At 42.5% G+C, this 17517-nt stretch overlaps 1 protein-coding gene across 3 annotated transcripts in view; it reads left to right on the plus strand.

Moving 5' to 3' along the window:
• B4GALT5 (beta-1,4-galactosyltransferase 5) overlaps positions 1 to 17517 on the plus strand; it is an 82765-nt gene that overhangs the window by 59344 nt on the left and 5904 nt on the right. For all 3 annotated transcript variants that reach the window (XM_061631335.1, XM_061631338.1, XM_061631336.1), the window contains exons 3-8: positions 3455 to 3568; positions 5672 to 5796; positions 6667 to 6783; positions 14678 to 14865; positions 15052 to 15174; positions 15864 to 15965. In XM_061631335.1, coding sequence (XP_061487319.1) covers positions 3455 to 3568; positions 5672 to 5796; positions 6667 to 6783; positions 14678 to 14865; positions 15052 to 15174; positions 15864 to 15965 — 769 coding nt within the window. The remainder of the gene's footprint in view (positions 1 to 3454; positions 3569 to 5671; positions 5797 to 6666; positions 6784 to 14677; positions 14866 to 15051; positions 15175 to 15863; positions 15966 to 17517) is intronic.

Consider the following 17517-nt stretch of genomic DNA (forward strand, 5'->3'; position numbering starts at 1 on the left):
CGACACCCTGGACTCTCCATTGTGGAGTCCCACAGGGATCGGTACTGTCCCCCATGCTTTTCAACATCTATATGAAGCCGCTGGGTGCGGTCATCAGGAGTTTTGGAGTGCGTTGTCACCAGTACGCTGATGACACGCAACTCTATTTCTCCTTTGCATCTTCTTCAGGTGAGGCTGTTAACGTACTAAACCGTTGCCTGGCCGCGATAATGGATTGGATGGGAGCTAACAGACTGAAGCTTAATCCAGACAAGACCGAGACGCTGTTAGTGAGTGCCTTCTCTGCCCAGATGGTGGATGTTCACCCTGTTCTGGATGGGGTTACACTCCCCTTGAAAGAACAGGTTCGTAGCTTAGGAGTTCTTTTCGACCCTTCCCTGTCTCTTGAGGCTCAGGTAGCCTCAGTGGCACGGAATGCTTTCTACCATCTCCGATTGGTAGCCCAGCTACGTCCCTATCTGGACAGTGACGACCTCGCCTCAGTCGTTCATGCTCTGGTAACTTCTAGATTGGACTACTGCAATGCGCTCTACGTTGGGCTGCCCTTGAAGATAGTTCGGAAACTACAGTTAGTCCAGAATGCAGCGGCCAGATTGTTGACGTGGACCAGAAGGTCCGCTCATATAACACCTGTTTTGGCCCGTCTGCACTGGCTTCCTATTTGTTTCTGGGCTAAATTCAAAGTGCTGGTTTTGACCTATAAAGCCTTACACGGCATGGGACCGCAATACCTGGTGGAGCGCCTCTCCCAATATGAAACTACCCGTACACTGCGCTCAACATCTAAGGCCCTCCTCCGAGTACCATCCCATCGAGAAGCTCGGAGGATGGTGACTAGAAATAGGGCCTTTTCGGTTGTGGCTCCCGAACTGTGGAATGGTCTCCCTGATGAGGTGCGCCTGGCGCCGACGCTGCTATCTTTTCGGCGCCAGGTGAAAACCTTTTTATACTCCCAGGCATTTTAAAGTGTATTTTTACAGTATTTTATTACTATGTTGTATTCTGGATGTTGTTTGGTTCTCGTATTGTTTGTGTGTTTTTGTTTCTTGAGTTATTGTATTGTATTTATATATTGTGCTTGGTTTTACCTTTTATGTACACCGCCCAGAGAGCCTTCGGGCTTAGGGCGGTATATAAATTAAATTAAATAAATAAATAATAAATTGATGAGTAAGCAGACTTACCCCAAACTGCCTTCCAGTACTCCTTTTCTATTTCAACCTCTAAGTCATCTCAGTATGCTTTCAGAGCTAGTTTATCTCCCATATCTTTGCTTAACAGGAAGGAATAAATTGTGGAAATCAGACCCCTGTCATTACTCTCCCTGTTTGTAATCAATCTTTCATCTGTTGTTAATTCTCAAGTTCCCTGTGCTATAATGTGGGGTTTACATATGAAGGATACCATACTAACCAGGGAACTCCTTTTTTCCTTAACTTATTCCTCAGGTGTCACTAGGAAGCGGGTTGGGGCCATTGTAAAAATCCCACAACCTGAACATACAAATTTTTATGAATACTGAATCATCCACTGGCCTATCTAGTCTATAAAAATAGGGATATTACATTTATTTATTTTTATTTATTTTTTCATTTCTAGACCGCCCATAGCTAATAGCTCTCTGGGCGGTGTACAAAACGAGATTAAAATACAATATAGAATAAAATCAGTAACAAAGGAACACATTAAACTAAAAACATTAAACATAAAGCATTAAACATTAAAATGCCTGGGAGTATAGCCAGGTCTTAACCTGGCGCCTTAAAGAAAGAACCGTAGGCGCCAGGCGTATTTCCTCCGGTAAGCTGTTCCATAATTCGGGGGCCACCACAGAAAAGGCCCTAGATCTAGTAACAGTCCTCTGGGCATCCTGGTGAGTTGGTACCCAGAGGAGGGCCTTAGATACAGAACGAAGTGAACGGGTAGGTTCATATCGGGAGAGGCGTTCCACAAAGTATTGTGGTCCCACACCGTGTAAGGCTTTATAGGTCAACACCAGCAGAATCATAATCAGAACCAACATAACAGAATCAGTGGGGACAATCCAGTTAAAAAGATATTCCTATATTTCCAAACTTTGAAGGCTGATGTCATCATGGACCTATGATTTTTACTGCCTCTTTTGACCTCCTTCTTATCATAGAATCATAGAATAGTAGAGTTGGAAGGGGCCCATAAGGCCATCAAATCCAACCCCCTGCTCAATGCAGGAATCCAAATCAAAGCATTCCCGACAGATTGCTGTCCACCTGCCTCTTGAATGCCTCCAGTGTCGGAGAGCCCACTACCTGTCTAGGTAATTGGTTCCATTGTCGTATGGCTCTAACAGTTAGGAAGTTTTTCCTGATGTCCAGTCGAAATCTGGCTTCCTGCAACTTGAGCCCATTATTCTGTGTCCTGCACTCTGGGACAATCGAGAAGAGATTCTTAATATATGCGATTCCCTTATTAGTTCCTTGACCAAGTAAAAAGGCTTTAATTTATACCCAGTGTTTTTCATTTTTAACATCCTTATGTAAATATAAATGATATGTCTAATTCTGAAAGCTTTGTAATATACATGCAAATTAGGTACCCCTGCCCCCCATTTTTGGTTCCCCATATCTGAGGGTTTTAACTATTCTGGGGCGCTTTGAGTTATCTATAAACACCAGTTTACTGTGCCGTGTTTTTATGTTTCACAAACAGTCAGCAGCTCATAAAAGACCACAGTCAGCAACACATAAAAGAGATAAGTAACCCTGGGGAGGATCCTCATTTTTACGTAATCCTGCTTGAAAGAATCATGTTTGAATTAGACCATTTCCTGAGATCCACCATTGTTCTCTTCCATATTGGTACATAGCTAAAATAAAATGACTTCTTCTGGTTCTTAGAAACCTGGACTCCTAGATAATCTAAATTTGAGCCAGGCAGTTGTTAAGAGTCTGATTTAGGGGGACAAAGGCTGCCTGACTATTTTCTTTAGATTAGATTTGGGTCAAGGGATGGCAGCCAGAGCCATTATCTCATAGCTTGAACTAATTGCTTATAATACACTTGTCTATATGTTACATTTTTCATGTTACACTTATATGTGTAACTTATATGTTACACTTGTCTATATGTTACATTTTTCATGCTAAGAATGCAAACCTCTTTCAAGGCAGTGACTTTGTACAAAATGAGTGATACAGCATAGCAAATTTTGGAATGAGTGACTAGAATTTTTCAAATGTGTAAGGTAATCATTTTGCCTTTTTAGTTGCTTTTTTATTTTTAATTCTTTAATCCATAATTTTGTCATTTAATACATAATGAAATAGTATGAAACTGCTTGTTTGTGCCATATAATACAAGATGGTGAAGTGAAAGAATATACTAAATATTGTGGTTAGCAGCAAATATTGTTGATGAAGGAAAGAGACTGCAAATTTAAAGACTAAGTAGCACCCTTCTTTTTCTCTCTTCCCAGATTATCCTCTTGATTTGAACCACAATGAAACATTTCTGCAAACAACAACTTTTCTTCCTGAAGATTTTACCTACTTTCCAAACCATACCTGCCCTGAAAGACTCCCTTCTATGAGTGAGTACTGTAGGGACTTATGTAACAATTTGCTTTAATTTCCCATCACTCCTTCCATTCAATAGCCCTTCATAATCCTTACTGATGTCAGCTCAAGTGGATGGGTACAAAGGAGGTACTCTTTATCTAGGTGGTATATTTTAAATCTTCATTGTATTTCAAAGATTCTCAGATTTTCTGGTAGTAAGGAGTGCCTTTACCGTGTGACCTTGTTACTTTGAGAAGATTTTAACACTACCTCAGTCCAAGGATGAAGTTGTTTATTGATTGATTGATTGATTGATTGATTGCACTTGTATACCGCCCCATAGCCGAAGCTCTCTGGGCGGTTTACAGTGATCAGAAACATTAAAACAAATACACAATTTAAAAACATATTTTAAAAACAATTTAAAACACAATTTTAAAATTCAAAACAATATAAAAACAATTTAAAAACACATGCTAAAATGCCTGGGAGAAGCGGAAAGTCTTGATAACAGTGTTGGCGCCAGGCGCACCTCGTCAAAACAATCATTCCATAATTTGGGGGCCACCACTGAGAAGGCCCTCTCCCTTGTTGCCACCCTCCGAGCTTCCCTTGGAGTAGGCACCCGGAGGAGGGCCTTTGATCTTGAACGTAGTGTATGGGTGGGTTCGTATCAGGAGAGGCGTTCCATCAGGTATGTGTTGCATGTAAAGTGCTGGTCATCTTAAAATATTCAAATTCAAACATGCATTCTGGGTCATTGTGTTGAAGGGCCGAGCTACATATTGCATTGAATGTTTTTTTCTGTGATTCTTTTAAAACTTTAAATGCAAGCCATGATGGGGTGATCAGATTGCAACCATGGGAAAGAGGAAGAGTTTTACAATCCTTTCCTCCCATGGTGTGATCCTAATCCTGTTGATTCCCCCCCCCCCCAAAAAAAAGTTCTGTAAAGTTTTGTTAAATTGTGGAACACCAACATGCATTTTGTAATGAGTAGTTTCACCCTTAGTCTCTCACACACAAATCCCACAATGATAAGTTTCTAGACAATCAGGGTGACTTGATCTAGCCAGAACTCAGTCCCATTGATTTCAGTTACAGTCTCTGCTTAATACTACAGTTGAATTCAGTGGAATTCAGTCGAACTTTGGTTTGAGCATTCCCTCAATCTGAGAAGAAAACTTCCTACATAAGGTATTAGGCACACCTCAAAATAAATTATAACATGAAAGAACAGTTGGTGAAATACAAAGGCCCTGATCCTTACAAATTTTGCCTCCAGTTCTACAGCCAGTGTAGCTACTTGAAGCACTGTTTGTATGCTCCCACTAACCCATATTCCATCAGTAGAAAAGCTGCTGCATTCTGCACACACAGAAGCTTCCAAACCTTGACAAAATATTTTGGTGTTGCTACCTGCCTTATGCGGTTCATTATATGATCATATTAATACAGGACGCTATGGCCTAGCCTTTACATTTTTGCTAGTTGCTTGGTTCCCAGTGGTGAGTAGCATTTATTTCCTGGAAAGATGGATAGATTGGAGCATAGCTATATGTCAGTTTTATATGTATTTTTTTCCTTCTCTCTCTGTTTGGGATAATGCTCACAGTGAGTGATGATGCCTTGTGTTTTGAACCTGGGAGCTCCTGGGGAACAGGTGGCCTGAAGCAAAGGCTTTGAATGCTTAGCTCCCCCTCTGGGGCAAATAGTACACACAGACTGTCTGCTTCTGCTATTTGGACCTGGGAAGCCCTGACCTCTTATGCAAATAGTAGTAAGGACCCAATCCTTCAAGCTTTTTTGCAAGGTCATGATGCCCCTTCATATTCTGGAGTATAAACAAGTTCATTGTCTTTGCGCTGTGGCCCATAAAGCAATGGCTGAAATGTCAGAGAGTTAAAGAAGCACTAGAAATCAAATGCTGGTGACACACTCAAGAATTGCAAAATTCATATTCTCTGTCAGAGCTGTGCTTAGAATCATAGAATAGTAGAGTTGGAACGGGCCTATAAGGCCATCAAGTCCAACCCCCTGCTCAATGCAGGAATCCAAATCAAAGCATAGAATGAGAGAATAGTTGGAAGGGGCCTTGATCTTTCTTGCTTTCTACTGTTTGACTGTGTACACAGAGGGCCCTATTGATGTAAATATGAGTGAAATCAGTATGGAAGAGATCCACCAATTCTTCTCTCAAGACTCTACTATCAAACTGGGAGGCCACTGGAAGCCTAAAGACTGTCTGCCTCGTTGGAAGGTAATCTGGAGACAGGGAAAGCTGAAGCTTATATTTTCCAAAGAATAATACTAGTACACCATAAGGAAAATAATAGGCTTGCATAGCTAACTTGCATCCAATTCTGGCGGAAAATAAAAAACTGTGAATTTTCTTTTGTTTAAAAAAAATCGTACTTGAAAAGTCTCTGCATGCACACAGCTGTGTACCTGCCTACAACTTGGCGGGCTTACAACACACTCTGGAGGGAATGCTGTGCCTTCAAATCTTTTCACAGAAGTGGATAAGAAAAAATTATAGTCATTTTTTTCATTCCTGTTATAGCACATGGGGATGGGAGGAAATGGAGCTTTATTTTTCAGTCCTGAATAATGAATTGAATCAGAAAGATAGAGTATCTCCAAAACAAATAGGATAGCTTTCCAAAGCTGTAGATATGGCTGGTGAACACCCCTGAGAGCTTTCTTCAGGCTATACAAATTGCATAGTCTGGCCTTGTCCGTGTTGTTAGTGGTACCTGTGGTGTCTTAAGCTTCCTGTTGGTGTGTACAATGATTAAATAGGTTAAGACCATCCTGCTCCCTAAAGTGGAGCTGTCTGGTCATGCCTTTAGTATTCTGAAATCACTATTTTAATAAAACTTGTAACTCTGATATATGACCAAAGCTTGAATTGCTGCAGGCTCTAAAATGCTAGAAGAGGGCCTTGTGAAATCCTGGTTTGATTTCTCAAGGATGGATGTTTGGTCTAGCCAGTTGTCCATTCTTATAGATTTTATTCTTAAAGATCATATCCATATGATTTTCATGTCCTTGGTGTATTGTGTTGGTAACCTGTGAATTGCTGAAGTTTAGATTGCTTCCAAGAGCTAATGTCATTTTATGTCTTTAGGTGGCAATCCTTATTCCATTCCGCAATCGTTATGAGCATCTGCCAGTCCTCTTTAGACACCTTATTCCAATGCTGCAACGCCAGCATTTGCAGTTTGCATTTTATGTTATTGAGCAAGTAAGTGAATTTGTATGTATTTTTGTTGTGAGTGAGACAGTTAACTGACCTTTCCATAGGACTCTTGTACAACTGTATTAAATCCCCAAAGTGTGCCCAGAATGTGTCTGTAGTTAATGCTTGCCAAACTGCATGCCATGTAAGCCTTCCAAAGCTGATGTCTAGTATGGCAGTGTCCTGTTTCTATGATTGGAAGTTGGGACCCAGGTACCCAATTTACCCTTTAATCAATTCAATAGATTTTTATGAAGTTGAAGAGAAAAAGAGGAGAGGAAGTCCTGTGAAACCTCTTCAAACATGTACCACTTAACAAATTGTTTGGGGTATCACATTTTTCTCTTGGTCAAGCTGTTGTAATCATCCAATGGATTTTTTGCTGTTATTGCTGATTTGGCCACGGTTATCCATATAATAACACTTTTGAAATGGAGTTGCAGTGAAATTCTGTCATGGCTACGTTCTCTGCAACCTAGTAGCTGGAAAGACTGTTATCTAAACTAATTTTTCTTTCCCATACTGCTGTTAAAGGCAGATTAGAACTCTTTGGGGCTGGACACTAGCAGTTCTTAATCTATGGGACTGAAAAAGGCAAGTGTGGTGAAATCCCCCTGTGTTTATGTAGCAAGCAGAATTTATTGAGGAGGCAGGGAAAGGAGAATTGTCAAAGTAACATTTAAACTGGAGTAATTTTGTATAGCTATTGCACATATTCTGGGGCAAATAACTATGCCAGAAACTCACCTTTATATATCTGTATGTACTCCTGTAGTATATTTTATGCTTATGTAGGAACTGTACAGCTTCTAGCCTCCAGGCTGTGGAAAATGACCAGAACCAAGATGCAAACCCAAACTGGTTAGCCTGTGTAGTATTGTGCAAATGGGATCTAGGAGAAGCCTATCCTGTTCAAACAGTGTTGCAAGCAAAACATAATTGCTCTTAATTTGGAAAGCCCTCCATCTTTTACATACCTTCTAAAATATTTATCTGCCTTAGTTGAGAATGGATTTTTCTTTGGGTCTTTTTTGAAATTAGTTCTAAGCAGTTATTCTGTGGCAAAGTAACAGTTACTTATCCTTAGGTACTCAGTGTGTTTTCTAGTGAGATAGATAGGTTTTCTATGAACCTGACACAAGTATTGGGCCAGAAGTTTGGTCCATGTAGCCCAGCACTAACTGTTCTGACTTGCAGCAGATTTCCAGGATCTCAGTCAGAAATTCCTACTAGCACCTACTACCTGAGTTTCCATTAACTGGAGATTTTTGGGGTTGAACCTGAAATGTTCTAGATATAAAGCATCAATTAGCTATACTCCTCAATTTGACAACTGAGTTATAGCTCAGTAGTACAACATTATCTTTACCCGGGACCTTATGGATGCAGGGATGGACAGATCAGTATTTTTCTAGTCAATGTCAGTTTCATGTATAAATTTATAAACCTTTGGTTTCTCCATTAATATGTGATTTTTAAAAATGTATTAAAATTGTATTATGTAATTTGTCACAAACTGTTTAAATATATTTATCTCAATGTATACATTTCTAATTTTATCCTAAAACACATTTTTGAGCTAAAAACTGTTGCAAAATTTGGAGAAGTGTGAAATCTGAAGAATAATTGCATTCTGATTCGTGCATTAGTTTGGGTGGTATGAATTATGTCAGGGCTTAAATGTGGACCAGAATTCTCCATCCTTCGTCCCAGGTTCATTCCCAGGCATCTTTAGTTAACAGGATTTTGGGGGGGGAAATTTGCCTAAAACAAGTCCAAATTAGAGTAGACCAGGGATTTCCTAAGTGTGGTCCGTGGACCACCAGTGGTCCACAGCATGTCTGTGGATTTGTGGTTGAAGATGGGAGATGGCACAGATATAATATTACATATTCATATTGTAATTTTAATTGTATTTTTATTCCTTTTATTTCTTATATATTGTATTTTATTGCATTTCTTATATGTATTTTATTGTATTACAATTTCAGTACAATATGTAAGAAATAAAAGCAACAATAAAATACAATTCAAAATAATACAGCATCTAGCACAATGCATTGCACTTGGTACAACAGGCAGAAAATCTTTACGTGGTCTGCCAAGACCTTCAGCAATTTTCCAGTGGTCCATGGGGGAAAAAAGTCTGGGAACTACTAGAGTAGATATTGATATGACTAATGTGTTTTCATGTGTTTACTCTGTAACTAGAGAACACAATTTTGGATAAGCTTTCTTTTAGAAAGTCACTCCCTCCATCCTAATGAAAGAAATCTGCTCTACCCCAATGTGTCCATCTAAAAAGGATCTACTTGACTGCCACCGACTTCCATTGCTGCACTGAAGGGACCAGCTTCTCACAGTAACTTGCAGTTAGCCATTGGTTAGGTGGCTATGCCCATGTTCCCAGTTACTTGTTAATCTGATCTCTCCCAAGAGCTAGTATGGCAAGCCCTCATTTTCTATGGTCTTTTTGGTGCCTGTGCTTAAAGTTAAGCACAGAAGAACTCCAGAAGAGGTGTGGGGAGTCTTTTTCATCCTGAGGACCACATTTGCTTCTGGACAACCTTCCTGGAGGCCACATGCCAGTGATGGAGGCCAGAGGCAAAAGTGGACAGAGTAACGAATGTGAATTTTACCTTTTTACAGTAGGCTTATTTTTTATACACACCCACACACCTCTCTCTTTACTCCATATAGGGAAGCAAGAGGCATTACCAGAGTTCAAGAATATATTCTAGCCAAGCAAAAACATGTGAGGATGTGAAACAGGGCCAGGGGCTGGGGTTGGAGTATGGCCTGATGGAGTCTCAAGGGCCTGATAGAAAGGCCTGGAGGGCCTCATTTGACCCCACTCCTGCTCTAGAAGCTATTGTGATGCTACCCATATAGACCTGATCTACCTGACATGCCAAAAATGAAATAAGATTACCAGCTGATCTGTCAGTCTAGCACAATGCAGAGTTTAATTTGGGAAGTCTTTTCTCCCGGTTGGAAAACTCATCATAGTATAAGATAGTATAAGCCTATAGAAAGCTAGTGTTCAACACCACCCTAGCAGGAAAGCTTCAGGGGACACTGTAAATAAGGCTAAATTCCAGTCGGAGAGAAGGGGAAAAAGGAAACTCCACCGATACATACAGGGAGAGAGTCAGCTCAGTCCTTGCTAAAAAGGGCAGCTTCAGCCTTCCTGAAACACAACCACAAGCTCTGTTTCCCTAGGTTAAAGAAAGGTCAGGCTGTTCTAGGTGGGAAAACAACAAACACAAAATACTTGCCTGGAAGTCGCAGCCCCTTGCTGAGATTAAAAGCAGCCAAAAGCTTAAACAGCCCCGCCCCTCGCTCAGGAAGGAAGCCTGAGATAATACTAAAGAGTTAAGCCCCAGCTGATAGTTGAGCCATCAGCCTCAAGTAACACATCATTGGCTGGCAGCAGTAGCTGGGAGGAACCAGCCACACATATAAAGGCAGAGCACCTAGCGAGGGAGCCTGCTCCACGAGCTAGAGGGAGCCCCAGCTGACGAAGCGTCAAGGCGAGTTAAGCAGCAGAGCGAGTTCGGCAGCAGGGCGAGGAGGCCAGGGCCCCCCACTCTGCCCTTCTGTTCCCTGACCTCAACTAAACCGCAGTCTCCAACCTATTGACGTAATAAACCTTAAACAAAACTATGCAGGTAAGAAGCCAGCAGGGGTGTGGGGACTTTCCAGTGTTTTGCACAGCCTGCAGCATGTACGACTATCTGCCTGTTGGACAGAAGTCGTGGGTGTGCTCTCGGTGCAATGAGCTCCTGGCTCTCCGGGAACGACTTCATTTCCTTGAGGCCAAGGTGGCAGACCTGGAAAAGCTGAGAGAGGCAGAGAGGTGTGTGGAGGAGGCCTTTAGGGACGTTATAGCTGTGTCCCACTCCAGCGATGAAGCTCTCCTGCTATCATGGAGAACGATGGTCTCGGGGAAGGAGAGCATCCAGCTGAGGAAGAGGGAAACGATCCCTTAGAAGGGACCCATTCCTTGGGGGATGAGCAGCTATCCTCTCGTGCCGAGGATATATCTCCAGGGGGTGGAGGGATCCTTGTAGTGGGTGATTCGATCATTAGGAACATAGACAGTGGGGTGTGTGATGGGCGTGTAGACCGCAAGGTGTTTTGCCTGCCTGGTGCAAAGGTTGCGGATATCGCCTGTCATTTAGATAGTTTGGTCGACAGTGCTGGGGAGGAGTCAGAGGTTGTGGTGCACGTTGGCACCAACGACATGGGGAAATGCAGCCGTGAGGTCCTGGAAGCAAAATTTAGGTTGCTAGGTAGGATGCTGAAAGCCAGGACCTCCAAGGTGGCTTTCTCTGAAATGCTACCGGTTCCACGCGCAGGACCAGCCAGACAGGCCCAGCTTTGCAGTCTCAATGCGTGGATGAGACGATGGTGTTGGGTGGAAGGGTTTAGATTTGTTAGGAACTGGGGAACATTTTGGGACAAGCCGGGCCTGTACAAAAGGGACGGGCTCCACTTGAACCAGAATGGAACCAGACTGCTGGCACTTAAAATTAAAAAGGTAGCAGAGCAGCTTTTAAACTGACTGAGGGGGGAAACCCGACAGGAGCTGAGAAAGGTCCGGTTCGGAATAAACCTCCCCCCTGGGATAAAAACCAAAGAAATGATGAAATTTTAAAAGGGGTAGGCCTAGAAGTAGGCATTGTGAGAGCAGGGGCACAGGATATAAATTCAGAAGAGCAAAATTACCACAGGCCAAACCACAAGTGTCAAAGACACTTGAAGAGAGACACTGCTTACAAGTGCCTGTACGCTAATGCTAGGAGCCTCCAAACCAAGATGGGAGAACTGGAGTGCTTGGTCTTAGAGGAGAGCATTGATATAGTGAGCATAACGGAGACCTGTAGGAATGGAGAAAACCAGTGGGATACGGTTATCCCTGGATATAAACTATATCGGAAGGACAGGGAAGGACGTATTGGTGGCGGAGTCGCTCTATACGTGAAAGAAGGCATTGAATCCAGCAAGCTCGAAACCCCAAAAGAGGCAGACTCCTCCACAGAATCGTTGTGGGTGGTGATACCATGCCCCAGGAGGGACTTAATACTGGGAACGATCTATCGTCCCCCTGATCAAAATGCTCAGGGAGACCTTGAGATGAGATATGAAATTGAGGAAGCATCCAAACTAGGAAATGTGGTAGTAATGGGTGACTTCAACTACCCGGACATAGACTGGCCGCATATGTGTTCCAGTCATGACAAAGAAGCAAAGTTTCTAGATATTCTAAATGACTATTCCCTAGACCAGTTGGTCATGGAACCGACCAGAGGGACGGCAACCCTGGACTTAATCCTCAGTGGGGACCGGGACCTGGTGCGAGATGTAAGTGTTGTTGAACCGATTGGGAGCAGTGACCACAGTGCTATTAAATTAAACATACATGTAAATGGCCAATTGCCAAGAAAATCCAACATGGTCACATTTGACTTCAAAAAAGGAAACTTCACAAAAATGAGGGGATTGGTAAAAAGAAAGCTGAAAAACAAAGTCCAGAGGGTCACATCACTCGAAAATGCTTGGAAGTTGTTTAAAAACACTATATTAGAAGCTCAACTGGAGTGCATACCGCAGATCAGAAAAGGTACCGCCAGGGCCAAGAAGATGCCAGCATGGTTAACAAGCAAAGTCAAGGAAGCTCTTAGAGGCAAAAAGTCTTCCTTCAGAAAATGGAAGTCTTGTCCGAATGAAGAAAATAAAAAAGAACACAAACTCTGGCAAAAGAAATGCAAGAAGACAATAAGGGATGCTAAAAAAGAATTTGAGGAGCCCATTGCTAAGAACATAAAAACCAACCACAAAAAATTCTATAAATACATTCAAAGCAGAAGACCATCTAGGGAGGCGATTGAACCCTTGGATGATAAGGGAGTCAAAGGTGTACTAAAGAACGATAAGGAGATTGCAGAGAAGCTAAATGAATTCTTTGCATCTGTCTTCACAGTGGAAGATATAGGGCAGATCCCTGAACCTGAACTAACATTTGCAGGAAGGGATTCTGAGGAACTGAGACAAATAGTGGTAACAAGAGAGGAAGTTCTAGGCTTAATGGACAATATAAAAACTGACAAATCACCGGGCCCGGATGGCATCCACCCGAGAGTTCTCAAAGAACTCAAAGGTGAAATTGCTGATCTGCTAACTAAAATATGTAACTTGTCCCTCGGGTCCTCCTCCGTGCCTGAGGACTGGAAAGTGGCAAATGTAACGCCAATCTTCAAAAAGGGATCCAGAGGGGATCCCGGAAATTACAGGCCAGTTAGCTTAACTTCTGTCCCTGGAAAACTGGTAGAAAGTATTATTAAAGCTAGATTAACTAAGCACATAGAAGATCAAGCCTTGCTGAAGCAGAGCCAGCATGGCTTCTGCAAGGGAAAGTCCTGTCTCAGTAACCTATTAGAATTCTTTGAGAGTGTCAACAAGCATATAGATAGAGGTGATCCAGTGGACATAGTGTACTTAGACTTTCAAAAAGCGTTTGACAAGGTACCTCACCAAAGGCTTCTGAGGAAGCTTAGCAGTCATGGAATAAGAGGAGAGGTCCTCTTGTGGATAAGGAATTGGTTAAGAAGCAGAAAGCAGAGAGTAGGAATCAATGGACAGTTCTCCCAATGGAGGGCTGTAGAAAGTGGAGTCCCTCAAGGATCGGTATTGGGACCTGTACTTTTCAACTTGTTCATTAATGACCTAGAATTAGGAGTGAGCAGTGAAGTGGCCAAGTTTGCTGACGACACTAAATTGTTCAGGGTTGTTAAAACAAAAAGGGATTGCGAAGAGCTCCAAAAAGATCTCTCCAAACTGAGTGAATGGGCAGAAAAATGGCAAATGCAATTCAATATAAACAAGTGTAAAATTATGCATATTGGAGCAAAAAATCTTAATTTCACATATACGCTCATGGGGTCTGAACTGGCGGTGACCGACCAGGAGAGAGACCTCGGGGTCGTAGTGGACAGCACGATGAAAATGTCAATCCAGTGTGCGGCAGCTGTGAAAAAGGCAAATTCCGTGCTAGCGATAATTAGGAAAGGTATTGAAAATAAAACAGCCGATATCATAATGCCGTTGTATAAATCTATGGTGCGGCCGCATTTGGAATACCGTGTACAGTTCTGGTCGCCTCATCTCAAAAAGGATATTCTAGAGTTGGAAAAGGTTCAGAAGAGGGCAACCAGAATGATCAAGGGGATGGAGCGACTCCCTTACGAGGAAAGGTTGCAGCATTTGGGGCTTTTTAGTTTAGAGAAAAGGCGGGTCAGAGGAGACATGATAGAAGTGTATAAAATTATGCATGGCATTGAGAAAGTGGATAGAGAAAAGTTCTTCTCCCTCTCTCATAATACTAGAACTCGTGGACATTCAAAGAAGCTGAATGTTGGAAGATTCAGGACAGACAAAAGGAAGTACTTCTTTACTCAGTGCATAGTTAAACTATGGAATTTGCTCCCACAAGATGCAGTAATGGCCACCAGCTTGCACGGCTTTAAAAGAAGATTAGACAAATTCATGGAGGACAGGGCTATCAATGGCTACTAGCCGTGATGGCTGTGCTGTGCCACCCTAGTCAGAGGCAGCATGCTTCTGAACACCAGTTGCCGGAAGCCTCAGGAGGGGAGAGTGTTCTTGCACTCGGGTCCTGCTTGCGGGCTTCCCCCAGGCACCTGATTGGCCACTGTGAGAACAGGATGCTGGACTAGATGGGCCACTGGCCTGATCCAGCAGGCTCTTCTTATGTTCTTATGTTAAGATGAACATTCATACCCATATTGCAAGTATCTGAATGCAACATGAAAGGCAGTACATAGACTATCTTGTGAATAAACTTGAATGTAATTAGCGTGTTGGGGTTCTCTTGCAGGCTGGTAACCAACCTTTTAACCGTGCCATGCTCTTTAATGTTGGCTTTCGGGAAGCAATGAAGGACCTGGACTGGGATTGTTTGATCTTCCATGATGTGGACCATATACCTGAAAACGACCGTAATCATTATGGATGTGGGCAGATGCCAAGACACTTTGCAGCAAAGCTGGATAAATATATGTATCTGTAAGTAACTGCAGTCCCCTACTTTTAAAAATTAAAATAGCTAAAATATGCAGAGGCAGACATTGCTGTGGCTGTCTACATCCTACAAAACTGTTTGTGACAGACTATGTACAGTTAACCAAATCTGTCCTAACCTGTATTAAGTTCTGTTCACAGTAACATTGATTGAAACTTCTTTTTATATAGCCTCCCTTACAACGAGTTCTTTGGTGGAGTGAGTGGCTTAACAGTGGAACAGTTTAAAAAAATCAATGGCTTTCCAAATGCCTTCTGGGGCTGGGGTGGAGAAGATGATGACCTTTGGAACAGGTACCTTACATGCAATGGGTTGGTGGGGATCGATTACATGCAAGTTCTAATTGTGGCATGGCTTCTCCATAGGCTATCAAATTCCCACTACATCAGATGAACAATGAGAATTCTGACATGTGATGCAGAATTCTGACATGGTGGTTTTGGCTGGCTTATCTTTGGAACGCTTGTGGGTTGCTGACATTTCTTCTTGGACATCACAAACCCATCTTGGCAGCACAAGCTGCCTGCAGGGTCTGACTAATTCCTTTTTGTGTTTGGCCCTGTGCGTGAACTGCCAATCTTGCAGAGTAACATTCAGGCAGTTTTCCACCTGTACATAACTTTTAAGGAAGAACTTCTAGAACGTATGACATAGCCTTAACTTCTTTATTGACTTTGTGGAAAGTGTTTGTTTCCTTGAGGGATGGGTTTTCTTTCTTCTTTTTTTTTTTTTTTTTACAGTTCTGCGTGAGGTTGTGAACTGTCTGTCGGTCACATGTTGGTTTTTTAAATTGCCCATTACATTTCCTGAATAAAGTATGATGTGCAGACAGCTGCTTGACCTGCAGATGATTTAAATATGGCCATTTGGTTACATGAGATTGTCAGGAGCATATAAAACGTATTGTGGTAATAGTTGCTCAGATTGTCCAGTCTTAGTCAAAGCAGCTGAAAAGTTTTTCCCATCCTTTTTTCCCCTCTAGGGTGCACTATGCAGGCTACTTGGTGACTCGGCCAGAAGGAGAGACAGGGAAATACAAGTCTATTCCCCATCATCATAGAGGAGAAGTACAGTTCTTAGGAAGGCAAGTGAAATTTTATCATAGAGATACTCCGAAAGTCCCAACTTCCTGACACTTCAGGAATGCATGTCAGTTGCTAGCTTGTCTGATCCCAAATGCTAAAACTCTGCCACCTTAAAAGCTCAGGGTGGAGTCAAGTGACTCTTAAAAGCTTCTTGTGTGGTACTTTTGTCCATGTAGGGAGGCTGATGTTTACATTCTCCACCACTGTAGTTAAGCCCATATCTTCAGAAATCTGTGAGTATTTTAAATCTTGTCTGACATTACAAATTATTCTCTTGTACTTCTGTGATTCCTAAGCATTTCAATCCATGCTTAGCCATCCTGAGATGATTTTAGCATATAGCTCTTTTATCTGATGCAAGATGAAATTGGCGTTGGATCTGGAGCCTGAATTAATTTGGGGACCAGCCCTAATGTTTAACTGGGGGTTTTAAACCCTAAGCAAGCATGAGGTTGGGAGGGGGATGGGGGAAGAAGGAGAAATAGTGGCTAGTGTTGAGGTATTGTTTACCTGCTTTTTGAATGCTGTGCTCCCTGTACTGATGGAGAAGGCAGTAGCAGCTGGCAGGGCATGCATGCAGAGCACAGTGTTGCTTACCTGACTTTCCAACACCATGCATTGCTGCCAGTTACTGAGAGGGAGAAGGGGAGGGGCAAGGCAGCAAGGATCTTGACATGATGTGGACACGGTGGTGGAGCCAATCTGATACTCCTGCTGCTGTGTCCACACCACACAAGCTCCCTGCTGTCTCGACTGTCCCCCTCTCAGTAACTAGCAATGATGTGCAGCATTGGGAAGCCAGGTAAGTAATGCTGCCCTGCCTGCACCACCAGCCATTACTGTCCTCTCCCTGTTGGCAACTGGCAGTGCTATGTGTTATTGGGAAGCCAGGTTAGCAGTCATGTCTCATCAGCCACTACTGCACTTGCTTACTTGAAAGCAAGATGATGATAATGGATGGTCTGCCTTCAAGTCGATTCCGACTTATGGTGACCCTATCAATAGGATTTTCATGGTAAGCAAGATAGAGGGGGCTTTTTTTCTGGCAAGAATGCAAGCATGCCTCTCTTTTTCTCCCACCACCTGACCTTACTCCCATCTTTTGACAACTCCCAGACACTCCAAGTGGTTTGACCTGATCCGGGGCTGTCTCGTCCAGATTCAGCTGAACCCTGGAATGGCTTGATTTGGTTCGGGATTCAGCCAAATACAGTGCACAACCCTAGTGTCTGTCATGGAAACTCACATATTTGTGGTTAGAACTTGTGTCAGAGTGAATCAAACTTGAAAGAGAGGCTACCAATGCAGCCTTTCACACACAGTTTCCTTTTCTCTCAGATTGCATCACTGGCCAATTATATATAGATAAAAAATAATTGGGCTGATCCCAGCCCATATTCAAAGCTTCTAAGCTCTGTCAAAGCTTCAAACATTTCAGCTGGAGGTGCATTATTACTTCGGAGTTTTTGTTCAGAGCACAGCTAGGTCTGTAATCTATCAAACGAGTAAGCCAGCTACAATAAAATTAATGGCAGTTGTGCATGTGTACAA

The sequence above is a fragment of the Rhineura floridana genome, chromosome 6 (genome assembly GCF_030035675.1).
Source record: "Rhineura floridana isolate rRhiFlo1 chromosome 6, rRhiFlo1.hap2, whole genome shotgun sequence".
Taxonomy (NCBI): Eukaryota; Metazoa; Chordata; class Lepidosauria; order Squamata; family Rhineuridae; genus Rhineura; species Rhineura floridana.